Raw genomic sequence first — 14,644 nt, forward strand, 5'->3', positions numbered from 1 at the left:
AGTCAGGTTATTTTGGAGCACAGAAAAGGAAGAAAGACTCCTGAAATCATTCTATGAAGCCAGCATAACCCTGATATCAAGCCAGGCAAAAGACATTATTAAAAAAAAAAAAAAAAAAAGACAACTACAGACCAATATTCCTCTTGAACACAGACATAAAAATCTTCAACAAAATTCTAGCCAATAGAGTTCAACATCATATCAAAAAAATATTACATCATGACCAAGTGAAAGTCATACCAGGTATGCAGGGATGGTTTAATATAAGAAAATCAATCAACATAATACACCATAAAATAAAACAATCACATGATCATATCAATCGACACAGAAAAGGCTTTTGACAAAGTCCAACTCCCATTCCTGACTAAAAACTCTCAGCAAAATATGAATAGAAGGGAAATTCCTCAACATAATAAAAGGGCATTTATACAAAACCAACAGCCAACATCATTCCAAATGAAGAGAAACTGAAAGTTTTCCCTGAGAACGGGAACCAGACAAGGATGCCCTTTATCACCACTCTTATTCAACATTGTGCTGAAGTCCTAGCTAGAACACTAAGGCAAGAACAAGAAATAAAGGCATCCAAATTGGTAAGGAAGAGGTAAAACTAACCCTATTTGCAGATGATATGATCTTATACATGGAAAATCCCAAAGAAACCTAGTAGAACTAATAGAAGACTTCAGCAAAGTAGCAGGATACAAGATAAACATACAGAAATCAGTTGGATTCCTCTACACCAACAAGAGAACTTTGAAAAGGAAACCACCAAATCAATACCATTTACAATAGCCCCCAAGAAGATAGTACTTAGGAATAAATCTAACCGGGGACATAAAAGACAAATACAAAGAAAACTGCAAAACACTGCTGCAAGAAACCAAAAGAGACCTACATAAGTGGAAAAGCATACCATGCTCATGGACAGAAAGACTCAACATTGTGAAAATATTAACTCTAACCAAAGCAATCTACAGATGCAATGCAATCCCAATCCAAATTTCAACAACATTCTTTTAACAAGATGGAGAAACAAATCACCAACATTATACGAAAAGGGACGAGGCCCCAGATAAGTGAAGAATTACTAAAGATGAAGAACAAAGTGGGGGGCCTCACACTACCTGATTTTAGAACCTATTATAGAGCCACGGTAGTCAAAACAGCCTGGTACTGGTAAAACAACAGATATGCAGACCAATGGAACAGAACTGAGAACCCAGATGTAAATTCATCCATCTAGGAGCAGTTGATATTTGACAAAGGGCCAAAGTCCATTAAACGGGGAAAAGACAGCTTCTTTAACAAATAGTGCTGGCATAACTGGGTGTCCATCTGTTAAAAAAATGAAACAGGATCCACACCTCACACTATACACAAAAACTAACTTAAACTGGATCACAGACCTGAATATAAAATCTAAAATGATAACAATCATGGAAAAAAAAGTAGGAATAATGCTAGGGGCCCTCGTACATGGCATAAACAGTATACAAACCATAACTCACAATACACAAACACCAGAAGAGAAACTAGATAACTGGAGCTCCTGAAAATTAAATACTTATGCTAATCAAAAGACTTCACCAAAAGAGTAAAAAGAGAAAAGAATCTACAGACTGGGAAAAAAATGTTTGGCTATGACATATTCAACAACAATCTTATCTCTAAAATATACAAAATACTTCAACACCTCAATAACAAAAAGACAAATAATCCAGTTTAAAAATGGGGAAAGGATGTGACATTTCACTAAAGAAGTCTTCGGACACTTCACTAAAGAAGACATTCAGGCAGCCAACAAACACGAGGAAGTGTTCATGATCATTAGCCATTAGAGAAACACAAATCAAAACTACAATGAGATACCATCTCACCCTGACAGTACTGGCACTAATCTAAAAAAACACAAAATAACAAATGTTGGAGAGGTTGCAGGGAGATGGTGGGAATGTAAAATGATACAACCACTTTGGAAAACAATATGGTGCTTCCTTAAAAAGCTAGAAATAGAAATACCATACGATCTAGCAATCCCATTTCTAGGAATATACCCTAGAAAATAAGAGCCATCACACGAATAGACATACGCATGCCCACGTTCACTGCAGCACTATTCACAATAGCAAAAAGACGGAAACAACTTAAATGCCTATCAACAGATGAATGGATAAACAAATTATGGTACATATACACAATGGAATACTATGCATCAATAAAAAACGAATCTGTGAAACATCCTCACAACATGGATGAATCTGGAGGGCAGTATGCTGAGTGAAATAAGTCAGTCACAAAAGGGCAAATATTGTATGAGACCACTATTTCAAGAACTCAAACAAAGGTTTACACACTGTAGAAAACATTCTTTGATGGTTATGAGGGTGGGGAAGGGGGCAGGGGAAATCACTAACTAAATAGTAGACAAGTGTCAACTTTGGTGAAGGGAAAGACAACACACAACATAGGTGAAGTCAGCACAAGTGGACCAAAGCAAAAGCATAGAAGCTTCCTAGACATATCCAAATGCTTTGAGTAGCTGGGGCTGAGGCGTGGGGACCACAGTCTCAGGGGACATCTAGGTCAACTGGCATAATAAAGTTCATAAAGAAAATGTTTTATATTCCACTTTGGCACACAGCATATGGGCTCTTAAAAGTTTGCCAGCTGCCATCTAAGATACATCTATTGGTCCCATCCTGTCTGGAGCAAAGGAGAATGAAGAAAACCAAAGACACAAAATATCAGCCCATAAGAGTAAAAGACCACATCAACCAGAAACTCTACCAGCCTGAGCCCAGAAGAACTAGATGGTGCCCGGCTACCACCACCAACTACTCTGACAGGGATCACAACAAAGATTCCTGGACAGAACAGGAGAAAAATGTAGAAGAGAATGCAAATTTATGAAAAAAGACCAGACTTACTGGTCTGAAAGAGACGAGAGGCAACTCCGAGACTATGGCCCCTGGACACTCTGATAATACAGAACTGAAACCACTGCCAAAGTCCATTTTTCAGACATAATACAGAACTGAAACCACTCCCAAAGTCCATTTTTCAGACATAGGCCTATAAAACAAAAATAACGTGTGAGGAACGTGCTTCTTAGTTCAACCAAATATACAAGACCAAATGGGCAACTCCTGTCCAAAAGCAAGACGAGAAGGCAGGAAGGGAGAGGAACTGGACAAATGGACACAGGGAACCAGGGGTGGAAAGGGGGAGCGTGCTGTCACACTGTGGGGACTGCAACCAGTGTCACAAAACAATATGTGTATAAATTTTTGAATGAGAAATTAACTTGAGCTATAAACTTTTACCTCAAGAATTAAAAACAAAAAAACTTTTGTGCCTCAGAGGGCACTGTCAAGGAAGTGAAAAGAGAATGGAAGAAAATATTTGCAAATCATATACCTAATAAGGGACTGTTGTGTCAGTTCCAACTCATGGCGACCCCATGTGTGCACAGCGGAATTGCTCCATAGGGTTTTCAAGGCTGTGAGTTTTTGGAAGCAGACTGCCAGAACTGTCTTCCTAGATGCCTCTGGGTGGGTGGGTTCAAACCACCAACCTCTCAGCTAAGTCCTTTGAACTTGTGTCTGCTGACCTGGCCCCTGGTAGCTGGGGAATGAGAGAATACCACTTGGCAGTGGGCAAAGAGGATGGAGAAGTGGGAAGGTGAGGACTGGCTCTATTTCCAGGTGGGAACTGGAACCAGGCCGATCCATACCACTCAGTTAACAATGAAGGTGGGGTCTGACCACCGTTCTCCTTGCTTAGTAAAGTTCACCATTTTGATTATGAATTTAACTATTCTGTCTTTCAATTCCATTACATTTTGCTTTACATAATTTGAGGCTATGTTCTGACATTCTCTTGGATTTTTATACCTATCTTTATTAAGGGTTTACCCCATTATAATAATTAAAAATCTCTCTTTACCTCAAAAAAAAAAAAAAAAAAAAGACCTGGTAAAAGGCGAATCACTAAAAAAACAATTCTGTTTAATTAGTTGTCGGTAAGACAGCTTAAAATAGATTGTAAGAAAAAATATAAAAATCTAATGAAATTTTGTACTCAAGTTTGCTTCACAAGGTCTTAAAGTGTTTACTCAACTTTAAAGAAAATGGCAGACAATATCAGACTATGGGTATAATTTATGCATGAAAGCCAACATGGAACCCCATCAGCAAAATCAGCATAACAATATCATTTATACATGCAATCCACAAGTACATATTGAACACCTACCCTGTGCGAGGTGTTGTCCTAAGGCAGCAATTCTCAAACTTGCTTGGTCTTAGGATCCTTGACTCTCTTAAAAATGATTAAATACCCCCAAAGAGTTTCCGTTTTATAGGTAGTAGCTATCAAAATTTACCCTACAAGAAATTAAATCAAAACCCAAACCAAACTCGTTGCCATCAAGTCAATGCCAATTAAAGCTGAAAAAAATTTAAAACATAAGATTACACCAGCACACATTCCATTAGCCATCACAACAATGTTATCACATATCATATAGTTTCTGGAAAACTCCACTGTACACATGTGAGATAATGACAGTGAGAAAGCCAAATAATGTCTTAGTATTATTATAAAAATAGTTTTGATTTCATGGATACTCTGAAAATCTCAGGGACCCACAGTGTGCCTGGACCACCTACTAAGAACCATTGTTACAGGACTGAGGAATCAATATAACAAAATACACATAGATTCCTCTTTTGTGTAATTTAGTGAAGAAACAAAACAATAAAGAAGTAAATCAATAAATATAGGATTTCAGGGAGTGACAAATGCCACGAACAATAAAACAGGGTAAAGGGAAAGAGAGTGACAGGTGAGAGGAGTGGGCAGGAGGAAACATTGAAGGAACAAGCCATTCCAAGGTCTGAGGGAATAATGTTCCAGGTAGAAGGAACAGAAAATGCAAAGGCCTGAAAGCCACTGGAGGATTATGAGCTTGGGAATGACTTGATCTAATTAAGGTTTTAAAAATACCACTCTGGATTCCACATGAAACACACACTGGGAGGGCAGGTGCAAAAATGGAAGTAGAGAAGTGAGGAGGCTATTGCAGCCATCCCGCAAGAAATAGTGGTGGCTTGGAGAGTACAGTAGCAGTGGTGGGGTGAGATTTGAACAGATATGGGAGTTATTTTGAAGGGAAAGCCATAATAATTGAGGGACTAGACATGGGGTGTGAGAAAAAAAAAGACATGATTCTCCTCAGTCTTTTTCACTAGTTCCTATACATCTTAAATACAGTATTGCCCAAAGCTTTGATTTGGGCCTTATTCTATCTAACCTCATGCAATCATGCTTCATCTATTACTTCGCATATCCACAACTCTTACCTCTACAGTCTCCAGACTTAAACTTCTGTTTTCTCCATTTTCTATGTTGATATCTTAAAAGTACTCCAAATTCAGCAATGACCTAAACTTCTTTATCTAAATATGGCCTGTTCCCGAGTTCTCTAACTTAATGTCTTATTGTCATGGAGGCACAAAGCATGAGAGTTTACATTCTATCTTCTCCCAACCCTCCTCTATGAAACTGCTTCTCCAATCAATCACCTCAATTGTCCACTGCCACGTCAGCAATCTCTTACATATTCTTCTTTCTCAGTCTTTTCCCCAGTTCAGTACTGTATTATCTTCCACCTGCTATCATCCACTTAGCCGCCAAAGTTATATTTCCCCAACCTGGGGCCAAAGCTTTACTGACTTGGTCCCACTTTCTGATCTCAACTCTTATATAATAGACATCTATTGTTCTAGGGCACCCACTTACTTCCTACTCATTCTACTTCAGTTACTTCAGTCCAGTTGAGCTGATTCCACCAATAAGGCACACAACTCAAGCTCAGACAGTAAGAGGCTAACAATGATTACTTCAGGTATTAACCCCCAACAGAGCCACTAATGTGCTACAAGAACTTTGCTGAGACTTCTCAGGCAGAGGCTTATGCTTTTTTTTTTTTTTTTTTTTTTACTGCTGTAACTGCCATTGCCATTGCTATCTTGTACCACCAGAGAACAGCCTCTCTGAGAAGACAACCCAGAAGAAGTGAAGTTCAATGAATGAAATGAAATGGTGCCATCTGTTAAATGGGGAAGTGATCAGGACCTTCATTTATTCAACCAAAACTTTATTTTGCATTCCTACTCACGGCAGGCACTATTCTTGATGCTGGGGATACAACAGTGAATAAAACAGAAAAAGTCCCTGCCCGTATGGAGTTTCCATTCTAGTGGGAGGAAACAGACAATAAAATATAATATGTCAGATGGTGGTAAGTGAACAGAAGAGAAATACAGCAGGGTGTTAGAACATACACCTCAAGGAAATGAGGAAACAAGCTATGCAGGTATCTGGGAGAAAAGCCCTCTTTGTAATCTCCATAATGTCTAAAATAGTGCCTTGTACACAGTAGGTATTTGATAAATATCTTTTCAATATTCTTCGGAAAACCACAGAGTAATAATTTTTATCCATATACGAGAAATTCTTGACACATTATATATGTTAATATATACTTTAATATATTTCTCCAAACCACAGTGAATTACAGTAGATGAGTATTTTCATTTTTCATTAGTAATCTACAAAATTATCTTTGAACTAGACTTACCCTTTGGAGTACACATTTGTGATGAGGAGTCCCTGGGTGGTGCAAACAGTTAACACATTTGGCGGCTAACCTAAAGGTTGAAGGTCTGAGTCTACCCAGAGGCATCTCGGAAGAAAGGTCTGGAGATCTACTTCCAGAAAATTAGCCACTAAAACCCTATAGGGTCACCATGAGTTGAGATCAACCCAACGGCAGCTGGTTTTACTGGTTTTTAATGACTATATGAAGACTATACCAATATTTACAATACAAATCATGCCAGTAAATGCTAAGAGCTATGTGAAAAGCAATACCAAAAAATGATATAAAGATGTTCAGTAGTCTGTTAACATCCCAGTTAAGCTGATCAAGAAAGTACTATGGAAAAAGCGGCATTTGGGCCAAGCTTTGAAGGGGTAAGGAGAATTTTTCTTTTCAGTGTACAAATCAAAGTTTTTAGTATACTCACGGAGTTATACAACCATCACCACAATCAGTTCTAGAACATTTTCATCATCACCTCAAGAAAGAAACCTTGTGCCCCTTAACTATGACACTCCTCCCCTAGTCCTCTCATCCTTCGCAGCCATAAGCAACTAGTAATCTACTTTCTGTCTTTCTATATTTGCCCATTCTGGACATTTCACATAAATGGAATCATATAATACGTGTTTTGTGACTGGCTTCTTTCACTCAGCATAATGTTTTCAAGGTTTATTCATGTTGTAACATCTATCAGTACTTCATTCCTTTTTATGGCCAAATAATATTCTACTGAATGTATATACCACATTTTGTTTATCCATTCATTAATTGATGGGCATTTAGGTCATTTCCACCTTTTGGCTATTATGAATAAAGCTGCTATGAACATTTGTGTTCAAGTGTTTGCGTGGCAGAATTTTAACAGGAGACAAGTAAAGGAAAGAACTGAAATATTTTAAATCATTCGATCCCAAAGATCAGATGAGTTGTCATAAAGCTAAATTTCTTCAAGTCAAAAGACTGTCCTTTATTCTGTGACAATGTTCTTTCAAAAATTTTTTTAATGTTAAACCATTCTTTTTAAATGAAATGATGGCAATAGCAAAAAGTAATTTGTTAATGTACTTAACAGGCAATTTTCTTTTCTTTTTTTTTTTTTTTGCTTTTCTGTTAAATCAAAAATATAAGAAACACAGTTGATTGAATGAAATGGCATGAGCAAAGGAAAGAAGATAGAAACATGCAAGATACCTTCATAGCAACATGCAAGCAAAAATGGAAGTAGAGAAGGTGGTGGTTGTGCTTGAGATGGACTGGCCAGGAATTGAACCTGGGTCTGGAAGTATGCAAGGTGAAAAATTCTACCACTGAACTACCACTGCCCTCAAGGAAAACTACCATCACTCCCCCTCCCTCTCAGTGCTGAGATCACATCTCAGCAGGAGATGAGATACATAGGTCAAAAGATCTTAAATGCCAGGGTAAGGAGTTTGGGCTTTATCCTATAGTCAACAGGGAAAGTAATACAGTTGTTTAAATATGAAATTATTGACTCCAAGATGTCACTTCATTCAACAACCAGTAAGTGAACTACTATTATATGAAAAGCACTGAATTTGGTACTATGAAAACAGATTGAATTAAACTTAGTCCCTGCCTTTTTAGAACTTAGTCTTCAGAGGAAGAAAACTGTCTCTGTTCATTACTTACATCTTCACCTATCTTTTAGAATGGACAATATATACTACTTAAAAAAAGATCATTTTTAAAAAGGAAATATGGGGCTATTCTTGTTGTGGTTACCAGTTTCAATTCATTTATTATTTGACAATGTTAACTGCTGAGTGTACAAAGGTAAGCAAGCTATAATCCCTATCCTACAGAAGCTTACAGTCTGGATTCTATAAACTTATAAATTGCTCTAGAAGAAACTGACAGCAGGCATTTAAGCAGATATTATTTACCTATGGCTTCTAACTTAATAGCAAAAAGTAAACAAGCACTAGCTACTACTACCACTCACTATTTTAAGCATTTTACCTATGTTAACCAATTTATCTTCAGAACAACCTTATGAGAAGGGAATTATTATTGTAAGATATCAATACATTACAATATATTACTTTTATCATCTTTTTCCAGGATCACCGTTTAATGACATAATTTCTGCTAATGAAAAATTGTTGTACATATAGTTGCTGTTTCATTCCCATCAGCACACAAACATACTGTAATCGCTCTCATTTAAAAAACTCCTCTTGACTTCACACTGCCCCCCACCATTTCTCTGATTCTCTTATAGCAAAACTCCTTGAAAGAGTTGTCTATGTAAGTTGTCTCCAACTCCTCTCCTCCCTGCCTCTCTTGAGCTATTACTCCAAAAAGGCTTTCACCTCTGATACTACTGAAATCACTCTAGACAAGATTACAAATGACCGAAAATATTATATCCAACTTTTAATTTTCAGTCCTCATCTTACTTGACCTATAAGCAGCATCTGACATAGATACAACACTCATTCTTCCTTGAAACATTTTCTTTACTTGACTTCTAAGACACCAAACTGTTCTGGATTTTCTTCTTACTTACTAGCTATTCCTTCTCAGTCTCCTATGCTCGTTCTTTCACAGCTTCATAATTTTTAACCATTACAGTACCCCAGGCTCAGTCCTTGGATCTCCTGTCTTTTCTATCTAGACTTAATGCTCTCATACAGTCTAATGGCTACACTAGCACGCAGCTTCACCAGGGTGGGGACTTTTGTTTGTTTACTGCTGAATCCCCCTGCACGTATAACAGCTCCTGGCATATAATGAGTGCTTGCCAAATATTTGTTGAATGAATGGATAGATGAATAAATGACTTTACATTTGTCTATAAACTGATAACTTTCCACTTTATACCTCTTGCCTGAATCTCTGTTCTGAACTCCAGATATATACAACTGCCTATTTGCTATCTCCACTTAGATATATGATAGGCATCTCAAACTTAACCAAGTCCAAAAGAAAATTTCAATCACCCTCCCCAAGGGCTTCTCTTTCTTAACAAAGCGCAATTCCATCATTTTAGTTTCTCAAGCCAAAAATCTAGATATCATTCCTAACTCCATCTCTTTTCTCTTACATCACAGAGACAATCTGCAATGAATACTGTAGGTTCTGCCTTCAAAATAGAGCCAGTATTTGGGGGAAGCCAGCACGACTTCTTCAGGGTAAGGTCATGGAAGCTCCATGGACAAATCCAAACTCCCACAGAGACTGAATTGCTGGGCTGAGGGCTGTGGGGACCATGGTCTCAGGGAACATCTAGTGCAAGTGACATAACATAGCTTAGAAACAAAATGTTCTACATTCTACTTTGGTGAGTACTGTCTGGGGTCTTAAGCCTGTGAGTGGCCATCTAAGATACACCACTGGTCTCACCCCTTCAGGAGCAAGGGAAAATGAAGAAAACTAAAGACACAAGGGAAAGGTTAGTCCAAAGGACTAATTGACCACAACTACTATGGCCTCCACCAGACTGAGTCCAGTACAACTAGATGGTACCCGGATATCACCGCTGACTGTTCTGATAGGGATCACAATAGAGGTCCCGGACACAGCAGGAGAAAAATGTAGAACAAAACTCTAACTCAAAAAAAAAAAAAAAAGACTAGACTTACTAGCCTAACAGAGACTGGAGAAACCCTGAGAGTATGGCCCCGGACACCCTTTTAGCCCAGTAATGAAGTCACTCCAGAGGTACACCTTTTAGCCAAAGATTAGATAGACCCATAGGACAAAACGAGACTAAAGGGGCACACCAGCCCAGGGGCAAGGACTAGAAGGCAGGAGGGGGCAGGAAAGCTAGTAATAGGGAACCCAAGGTCGAGAAGAGAGAGTACTGATATGTCATGGGGCTGTTTATCAATGCCATAAAACAATACATGTACTAACTTTTTAATGAGAAGCTAGTTTGTTCTGTAACTCTTCATCTAAAGTTCAATTAAAAAAAAAAAAAATAGAGCCAGTATTTGACTACTTCTCACCACATCCACCATTATCACCATGGTCCAAGCCATTACCTTGCTCACCTGGATGAATGCAACAACAGCTCCTAACTGGTCTCCCTGCTCTTTGTCAACCTCCACCTCCTCACCTCCAATTCAGTCTATTCTCAGAACCGTGGCCAGAGAAATTGTTTTCAAACTGAAGTCAGATCACATCACTTTTCTGCTCCTAACCCTGCAATTATTCCTATTTCACTCAGAGTAAAGGCCCAAATCTTGACAACTGCCTACAAACTTCTACTCAGTCTGGCCCTATCACATCTCTGGCTTCTTCTCCTACTACTTTCCCCCTCTCTTATTCTGTTCTGAAATCATAATGGCTTCCTCTGCTGCTCCTCCAAAGGTCACATTTCCACCTCAGGGCCTTTGCCCTTAGTGTTCCCTCTGCCTGGAATTCTCTTCCCCCTAGATATTCATATTTCATCATCTCTTTCAGGTGTTTGCTCAAATGTCACCTTTTCTGTGAGTTTTTCTCTGATCATCGTATTTTAAATTGCATCCCCAACCCTGGATTCCTTCTACCTTTTCTCTGCTCTATTTTTCTCCACAGCACTTACCATCACCTAAAATACTGTATATTTTACTTTCTGGGACATAAGCTCAAAAGGGACAGAAATTTTTGTCTGTTTTGCTCACTGCTATATCGTCAGCATTTAAAGCAGTCCCTGGCATTTAATAGGTGATCTATACTCTGTTTGCATGAACTATTTCGTGTCCACCAGGGAGCCTAACGAATCACCTAGCCTGGTATTTCAGGAAAAGATCATCAAGCTTCTCTAAGATTCCTCCCAGTTGTCTGATCCCTAGAAGGATTATACTTTACCTAGAAAGAAAAAGTGTGCTTTGTCTAGTCAACCACAAGGAGGAGTTGGGAGGAACGGCTGAGCAAAGGAAACCAGAAAAAGCTGCTTCCCTGCTTTTCCTACAGTAACCTCAAGGTGGAAGAAAACTGGATTGAGAGGCGACTATTTAAACGAATGATTTTCTCCATACTATGAGTTACCGCGGAGCCCTGGTGGCGCAGTGGTTGAGAGTTCGGTTGCTAACCAAAACGTCAGCAGTTCGAATCCACCAGGTGCTCCTTGGTAACCCTATGGGGCAGTTCTACTCTGCCCTACAGGGTCGCTATAAATCGGATTCGACTCGATGGCAACGGGTTTGGTTTTTTTGATTATGAGTTACCTACACACACACAAACGTAAATATTAAAAGCCACAATACTTTCGAATGCCACACAGAGGGCAACGAAATCAACCGACAGGCCACTAAGGATGAAAAGAGTGTTTAACTCCACCACTGAGAATTCTCCATAAATCCAGGGGCAGAGCTATTAGCGCAGACACGCAACTCATAGCTGAAGGTCAAGGGGTCCCAGGTTGTCTACACTCTCCGGCCAGAAACAGACTTCAAGTTAATTCCATCGGACATTTACATGAAATACCTACAGTTCTTAAACGTTATAAGCAAGACGCGGCCAGGGCTAAATTTCTCAGATTTGGCCGATCGCAGAGAAGGTCCTGACTGACCAAACACACATTAATGTAACTCGGGGTTTGGACTCACCGCCACCTGTTGATCCCCACGTTAGAGGAGCCAGCGAACCAGGGGTCGAGGATGTAGACGCAGCGGATGGTGTCTGCGCCTTGAATGCACTCTTTCAGGGCGGGATTGTCGTGCAGCCGGAGCCCTTTTCGGAACCAGTGCACTGCGTTCACCCCCATCCCGGCGGCCGGCGGGTCAGCTCCGAGTTCCTCCAGAGAGAAATTCAAGAAACCAAGGTCTGGCTCATGGCCGACACCTTCGATTCCAGAAGAATCGCCGCACCCAAGAAGTGAGGAAAGGGCGGCAGAGGGGGGACAGGAAAAAATGAATCCGAGGAGGGGACGTGAGGAGAGGGCGCTGGAGTCGCAGTTGGAAGATGAATGGAGGTTGTCCAGCCTGGGTGTGACGCCCTTTAGGACCCGGCGCAGGCCTCAACCGCCTGGAGGAGACGCATAACTTCGAGGGCCTCGGACCCCCCCAAGGATGAGCAAGTTCCAGGAGCTCGAGCCACCACGACGGCCCGAGCAGGCACCGGTGGCCCCAGGAGGTTCGTCACGAAACCTCGCCCCACCAAGGCTGCCCTCGAGGAGAAAACGGCCCGCCGCGGGTGAGTCGCCCAGAGAAATGAGAGGATTCAGCTACTGTCAGGAATGCTGCCTCGCGGCCCGAGACAGAAGATTGGAGGACGAAGGCGGTGGTCGAAGACGCTGGACGGCTGCCGGCCGGTGACCAGTCCCGAGGCTGCCCGGGTGATTCCGCCGCTACAGCCGCCGCGTCAGCGGCCTCGGCCCCGCCCCCGGCTTCTCATTGGCGAGGACACTCCCCACGTGACCCCCGGCACCTCACGTTTCTGAAGTGTGTTTACTACACCGACTCTGGCTGGGGAATCTGCTCGTGCTTTGATCGCTTCTGGAGGGCAGCAGCCGCTCAAGACTGTAGATGCTCGTCCCAATGCTGGGATCCCTGCTTCTGGCTCCTTCCTCGGCCGTCTGGTCGCCGTCCCCACAGGCCCCAGCGATGACCACAGGCCCCATGTGAGGGAAGGCTTCGCTCCGCCCCTGGGGGCCGTGAGCGGCCACTATTGGCTGAGGCTCGCTGAGACCCGGATGAGCACGGGGATGCGGGAAGCTCGCGGGCACGCCCTCAGCTGGGGAAGGCGCGCGTGCGCTCTGTCTGTGTCCCGAAGGGAAGGGTGGGCCGGCGGGCTGGAGCGCGCATGGCGTTTCCTCTTGTGGGGAGGTGGGAGGCCCGGAGGCGGTCTCCGGTCCTCCGCGAGTCAACTATGAAGCCTGGCGTGGAGTGGCGGAAGGTTGGGGTGGAAGGAGGAGACTAGGAGCCTCCACTTAGACTTCCAAACCATGTGCTTTGGTCCAGCTTTGGTCAGAGATCCCCGCTTTGGAGTGTCTGTAACTGGTACCCCTACTATTCTGTCCCTAGTCGCGCGGCACCGTTGGACTCCGTCGGTGAAGAAGGGGTTATTGGTAGGGCAGGTGACTTCCTGACCTTATACTATCGATATATCATCAACATTGTCAGCCTTAAGCTTACACTTAGTGTAGTTTTCTCTTCGTGATGGGGCCTTTGCCTGCCTTTGCAGAGATAATGAACTGTGGGCCGTGTCATTCTTAGACATATGATGTCCGTGTATTCATTCAACAGTTACTTATTGAGAACCTATTATGTACCGGACATTTTGAAGGCGCTGGGGGATACAGGAGAAAATACCAAAAAACCCCAAACCACTTGCCATTGATTGGATTCTGATTCATGGTGATCAGCCTGTGTCTGTAGAACTGTGCTCCATAAGATAGACAAAAATCGCAGCCCACTTGAAGTTTGCAATCTGTGTCTCTTACCTCTGAACTTGCTATTCTTTTTTCTCTATAAAAATGTCCTTTCGAACCTGCTTCTTACTATAACCAACTCTGAGGTACCTAGTATATTTCTACACATCCTTTTAAACTCAGATGAAGTGTTAGCTAATTTTGTGAAACTATTTCTGACTCCCAGGGCAGGTTTAGGGCCTCCCTCCAGCTCTCTATGCATGTGTCTGATACATCATTTAACACACTATTGTGGTGAAGATTAAATGAAAACTATCTATATAGTACTGGAACCCTGGTGGCACAGTGGTTAAGAGCTCTTAACCAAAAGATCAGGAGTTAAAATCCACCAGCAGCTCCTTGGAAACCCTATCGGGCAGTTCTACTCTGTCCTATAGAGTCAAAATTGGCTTGGTGGCAACGGGTTTGGTTTTTGGTTTTACTATAGTACCTAGAGTCCCTGGGTGGCCCAAACACTTTGAGCTTGGCTACTAACGGAAAGGTTGGCAGTTCCAGCCCAACCAGTGGTGCCTTGAAAGAAAGGTCTGGCGATCAGCTGTAAAGATCCCAAACCGAAAAACCAAACCTGTTGCTATAGGACAGAGTAGAACTGC

The 14,644-nt window shown here is 41.6% G+C and overlaps 1 protein-coding gene across 2 annotated transcripts in view; it reads right to left on the minus strand.

Moving 5' to 3' along the window:
- Positions 1 to 13,266, minus strand: part of CRY1 (cryptochrome circadian regulator 1) — a 100,492-nt gene extending 87,226 nt beyond the window's left edge. The window contains exon 1 of one of the 2 annotated variants that reach the window (XM_004373794.1): positions 12,229 to 13,266. In XM_004373794.1, the coding sequence (XP_004373851.1) occupies positions 12,229 to 12,386 (158 nt within the window). In that variant the 5' untranslated portion in view covers positions 12,387 to 13,266. The remainder of the gene's footprint in view (positions 1 to 12,228) is intronic. The other variant, XM_023729014.1, reaches the window with a different exon arrangement.
- Between the last annotated feature and the right edge of the window lie 1,378 nt (positions 13,267 to 14,644).

Source organism: Trichechus manatus, unplaced genomic scaffold (assembly GCF_000243295.1).
Source record: "Trichechus manatus latirostris isolate Lorelei unplaced genomic scaffold, TriManLat1.0 scaffold00027, whole genome shotgun sequence".
NCBI lineage: Eukaryota > Metazoa > Chordata > Mammalia > Sirenia > Trichechidae > Trichechus > Trichechus manatus.